At 43.8% G+C, this 6078-nt stretch overlaps 1 protein-coding gene across 1 annotated transcript; it reads right to left on the reverse strand.

Annotated features, from left to right (window-relative positions):
- Positions 1-1746: 1746 nt before the first annotated feature.
- Positions 1747-3729, reverse strand: rpl19 (ribosomal protein L19). The gene is made up of 6 exons (XM_076144286.1): positions 3640-3729; positions 3176-3282; positions 2714-2836; positions 2497-2617; positions 2279-2389; positions 1747-1945 (listed from the first exon to the last, which is right to left on the reverse strand). The coding sequence occupies exons 1-6, from the start codon at positions 3642-3644 to the stop codon at positions 1819-1821; spliced, it is 594 nt and encodes a 197-aa protein (XP_076000401.1). The 5' UTR covers positions 3645-3729; the 3' UTR covers positions 1747-1818.
- Positions 3730-6078: the final 2349 nt, after the last annotated feature.

Raw genomic sequence — 6078 nt, forward strand, 5'->3', positions numbered from 1 at the left:
CCTTCATCCTCTGAAGGACACACCTTCATCACTCAAACCTCACCTTCAGCTGTGTTTAGCTGCAAAACATCACACGGACACAGAGCACGTTTGGGGATTTCCAAGGATTTTGGCAATATTTGGAAATTAGGGAGTAAACTTAAAATCTAAAGATACTTTTTGATCATTTCACAAACAACGGCCAGTAGGATTCTATCAAATAACAAATCACATCGTAAAGATATCCTTCAGTGTCAAAGTCCAAACCACTGCATATTTTTTTTCATCATTTTATGGCTTGATCCAAGTTCCTGCTTCAACAGCGACATTCACTGAGCGAGATCATAAATGGAGGATTATTCTGTTTCAATCAATAGATCTGATCAATAATAAGAGGAACAGCATACCTTTCCATGTTGGAATCAGCCCCCTGTCACAATGACAGTGAGACAGAAGGACAGACAGACAGACAGACAGACAGGAAGAGAAACATTAAGACTGTGTTAAGACTGGTTAGAGTTTGTTGTATAGTATGTATTTCAGTGTGGTTGTGATTGAAAGGAAGCGGAGATGTAAACATTTGAGGCTCAAACTCACCCAGCTGGGTCTTGTGAACGTTCCGTCAGTCGCTCTGTGCTCTGCGCTCTGCTCTCTCCGAGGCTCAAGGTTAAAGATTACATTTTACACCTGTATCATGACTCACCACACTGTGAGTATTAACCCCTCTAATACCGGCTCTATAGTGTTCATGATAAATGATTGTTTATTGTGTCTCAATCAATTACAAATGCTGGACCCTGGGAGTGTGCGTGAGCTTATAAGTCGTCAGAAATCAGTGTTCAGTGAAGAAGTCAATACACTCACAGAATTTGTTTCACAAAATCAATACTGCAAAATGTAATTATAAGACAATAACATCACTCCAAGTCTGTCATACTAACGCCACTGCTGTTTCTTCTTTCATGATGTATATATACCCATTGTATTGTGCTGTTGACGATTAATGGCAACCACTAGATGGCGATGGAATCAAATATGGTGTGTGTGTGTATAGTCAGGCTGTTAGCTTATGTATCACTAGCTGTTTGCCATGTGGAGTATTTTGGGTTGTACATTACATTACGGCCATTTAGCAGGCGCTTTTATCCAAAGCGACTTCCAATAAGTGCGTTCAACATAGGTTGTAGCTAAGCTGGTTACAAATTGCTCCACACACACACACAAATTGATGCTCTTCATCCTCCAGCTGTGCTTCATGGGTAGATTGAAGCAGCTGCTCTCCTTTGATGTGTACACCACCTTTGTATTTTAACCGTCCTCTTACTCCCTTTGGTGTGCGAGGCCACGAGCTCTTCAGGTGTTTTTGTTCTGTATAGTTACATTGCAAAGTTTTGTGTGAACTTAATTGCAACCCGTTTATCTGAAAACATTCCAGCATGTTGATGTCTGCGGATATTCTTCACACACACCCGATCATGTGAAGCCGTTACTGAGCAGATTGATTTTTTCGCTTTTGCTTCAAGTTAAGGACAGATTTTTCAAAGAGTTTGTAGGAAGGGGGGGGACACTTAAAAATAACACGACAACCTGGAGGTCCAAATGAAAGAGCTGAAATCCTCTACATATTTACAGAGTAAAAGCTTTACAGTTTAGCCTCTGAACTTTACTGAAATTTAGTTTGCAGCGATGAATTGCCAGTTTTAACAGTGACTAATGACTCAACATGTTTCTGATGCGTTCATGGCGACAGAGGAACCAATAGGCCAGTCAGTGTCTTTCTGTACACTTTTATTAGCACATTGACTGGTGGCAGTGTCAAGCAGGACGGGAAGAGAGCGATCACTTCTTGGTCGTCTCCTCCTCCTTGGACAGGTTCTTGATGATCTCCTCCTTCTTGGCCAGGAGACGTTCCTCTCTGCGCTTGCGGGCCTCCTTGGTCTTGGAGCGGCGAGCCTCGGCCTGGTCACTGTGGGACAGATGAGACACACGGAGACGTTTACAACCACAGGCAGGGCGTCAACTCGGAAAAACAACACCGCCCTTAATCAGACATCAGGACTGTACAAGAGCCGATCAATGGGTAACTTTCACATCACTGCTCCCTGATGAACCGGGTCTCTACATACACATGTGATGCGTTTGTGTACAGGAACAAAACCTCTTGATTAACTTGATAAGAGTTTTACCTGCTGCTTTACAATCATACGACCATTTTACTCTTCTAAAGTCACCAGGACATCGATTGTAAGTTTCCTGAGCTCAGCTACAAATCGTGCAAATGTGTGGCACTGAAACTTACGACAGGAGCTTCTTGCGAGCCTTGTCTGCCTTCAGCTTGTGAATGTGTTCCATCAGGATGCGCTTGTTCTTGAACACGTTACCCTTTGCCCTCAGGTAGAGGCTGTGGTACCTGAAGGACATCAGAAAAGGATGAAACATCTCCATTAGTCTTCAAACAGAGAAGTAAACGTGAGAACCTTAAGACAGCAAGGTGGCTACAAGTGAAGACAAACTTACATGTGCCTGTCAATCTTCTTGGATTCCCTGTAGCGACGCAGCAGACGACGCAGGATCCTCATGCGGCGCATCCAGGCCAGCTTCTCCGGCATACGGGCGTTGGCGGTACCCTTTCTCTTACCTGGGCGCAGGGATCAGAGGGCAACATCACATTCAACCCCAAACAGTGACACGGCATGATTATACTGACGAGAATGAAGTTGCTGTGCCAACCTACCGTGCCCCGTGTGCCTTCCCTTGCGGCGTGCAAGTGTGTTCTTGCGGCAGCGGGCTCTCGAGTGCACCGTGACGGGTTTGCGAATGATAAGACCATCCTTCACCAGTTTACGGATCTGCTGACCTGGAAACACAAACATTGAAGTTCATTTTCAACATTCTGGAAATCATTTCATCACAAATACACAATGACTTTCTTTGCCCAACAGCCTAGAAAACCCAGATACACATATTAAGTGGTGAAATTAGGAAACAATCCACATTTAATTGTAGAAGTAGGTTTTCTAGTTAATTACGTAGCCAGGTAATGTGAAGATCCCCTAACTCTCTTGTTTCTTATCTTGTTATTTAACCATGTAGTAACGAGAGAGAGCAGTCATTCAAAAAAGGACCAATACACATTCATATAGAGCCTGAGTTCGTTTATACTCTTCCAGTGTCACCACAACACGCGGTCACTTACGGGAGTTGGCGTTGGCGATCTCGTTAGTCTCGTTGGGGTCCAACCAGACCTTCTTCTTGCCGCAGCGCAGGACGCTGGAGGCCAGCCTCTTCTGGAGCCTGAGCATGCTGAACGACAAACACACAGCCATCGGTCAGTCCACCCATCACACTTTACTTAAAATCACAAATCGACCTAATTCTACGTCAAAACACCGACACGTGTGAATCGCATGCCACATTCGATCATCCTTAGCTAATGCTAACAAAACCGCTAGCCGGGATGACAATATGGCCACCCCGGTTTGCTACATCGTGTTATACAAAATCAAATAAAAACACGTCTTATTGTTTTCGGGAAGATACAAAACGTTACTGTATCGATACACATTTAAGTTAAATGGCTGAAGAACAAAAGTTGGGTCGTAAAATGTGAAGTTTAACGGTAAATTTGTGAGTTTTAGAGAGCCGTGCAAAGCGCCCTACCTCATGGCTGCTACTTCAATAGGAAAAGGAAGGCTGGAGAGACGGACTGGGAGCTACCATTATAGAGCAGAGTCCATCTCTCATTGGAAATAAGCTCAACGTTAGCGCGAGGCGGCACGGCTGAAATTCATGGTTATTGTATTTCAGAGTGTTTATATTTTTGTTTATTTGAAAATACAAATAGTCGGAAAACGACCGCAAACAAATTGTATTTTAAATTTACTTTAGAACTGTAAATTTCAGAACCCCGACGGAAAATAATGGTATGGCCAGTCTGCTGCAATGCATTGTGGGTTGGAGTTGAATTTCTTTTGCATTTTATTTGTGTGCCGCACGGGGACACTGTTGAGTTCCAAAAGGCCATTGACAATATAACATAATGTATACTGAACTCTTTCACACCCACGCCCCCCACACACACAAGCACACACGCACGCACAATAAAACACTTTTATTAAAACACTTCCCGTTTGAGATGGTGTCATCTGCATTACGATACGTCGTAGGTCCCCCTTAGGACCCCTTACAAGGACTGTTGTGGATGATATAAATACCAAAACCAGATGCCAGTGGAGTTGTCCAAGCAAAGCAAGTCCTAAGGGACAACAACAGGTTTTTGCCATGTCCATGACAGAGAACTGGTCTGCAGCTTCAACCATATTCTGCTGTCACTGTTTGGCATGTTAGCCCACTCCACAATGAGGATCATCACACTGGGTGGCACCCAAGGGTTGCCGGAGATCCGCTTACAGGAGGAAATCCTACTGGGGTGAAATGCTCTGCGGGCTCATCCAGGTAACTGGAAAATCATCAACATGCAGTGCTAGCAAGTTATCAGCACGACATGATGGTGTCCAGTACATACGTGCACATTCCTACACACGGATCCACACACAAACACGCAAGTAACCACAATAACAAGCAGATGCGCACACACAAACACACACACACACACACACACACACACACACACACACACACACACACACACACACACACACACACACACACACGCAGGGGCATGAGCTCACAAGATGAGCCTTCAGAGCCTTTAAGAGTCTTTATTTATTTATGTATGCGTTTATTTTGGAAATGTTTGGACACATGTTTTGAGTTGATTTTGAGTCTAAATTTCACCTTTCACCCAAAAAAAACAATAACAAAAAAAACTTGTGCACCTGCAGTTTACAAAATCTCTCCCATGAACTCAATGTCCTGCATGACTGAATCACTGCAGTGAGAACTGAACTGCGGTTTTCCATATTCATATGATTCATCTCTCATCATTTTGGATGCAGCCTTTGGTTATGTTTCCTTGCTAACCACTGAGATTTCCTCCCACTAAAGCAGCCACTTCAGCAGAACCTGCCCCCACAGGAGGAGGAGGAGGCTGGAGGTGTCAATCTGACGCCATCACGACGTCATGCAGACCCCCTGAGACTGAACCGGGTGCTGGTCATTTTCCTCTTCACGTCACGAGTTGGAGGTGGATGAGTGTTTCATATCGTGTCATCGCCCTTGTTCATTTGGGTTTCTCCATGAGAGAGTCACAATCCCTGAAACAAGATTCTAAAGGCCTGTGACTCAAATGAACATTGGGAATATTCATAAAGCACAAGTTATAATGTACATACACCGATTCATCTAATACATGGGAACATGGTATTTTAGAAAAAATTGGGAACCCCATCTTTTAACCATTAACATGCAATTCTCATGACCATTTAATATAAGTAATAATATAATGAATTGTCCATTCAACTCATAGTTTGTCGATACCAGGCATCATCACACGAGCACACCTGTAGCACTTATTTCAAGTCCCAGTTTATCATTATTATACATTATATAATTTATTTTTTAAACTACAGGCAGATTCATAATAGAAACATTTTTGCTCAACTAAAATTTTGTTTAGTTAAATGTTTTGGTTTGCAAACATTTCTGGTGTAAATGAAGCTTTTATAATGCATTAAAACTGTTAAATGTTGCTTGATTGTTATGATGTTAATGATGATGTTGATGATGATGATGTTGTGATGCTTCATTCATTCCATGCTGGTCACATGTCGTCCACAGAGACCTCAGCTTCAGAACAGGGACCCTGGAGCTGCATGTCTTGGCTTCGTTTATCAGCCTGTCCTCCTCAGTAATGTCCTCATCTACACAGTCGCCTCGAGCGCCATCAAACGAGCTGTGAGACTGAACTCCTCTACCCTTAATCACCTCCCCTACAGGTCCTCACCGGGGTGACAGTTTTAGGAGCCCCCGCCTTTGTGTCTCCATTGAGAGATCACCAGTGTGCCGCTAACAGGCCGTGGTCCTGTTGTTCTCCATCAATCGATAAGTGAAGGTGGGGTCTGTTCAGCGGGGCGTGGACCGGAGCTGCCAGCGGGAGTGTGTGGCGCTCACACACGGAAAGAGACACACGGTGACTCA

Source organism: Genypterus blacodes, unplaced genomic scaffold, assembly GCF_046128005.1.
Source record: "Genypterus blacodes isolate CSIRO-AG114 ecotype Tasmania unplaced genomic scaffold, CSIRO-AGI_Gbla_v1 ptg000028l_1, whole genome shotgun sequence".
Lineage (NCBI taxonomy): Eukaryota > Metazoa > Chordata > Actinopteri > Ophidiiformes > Ophidiidae > Genypterus > Genypterus blacodes.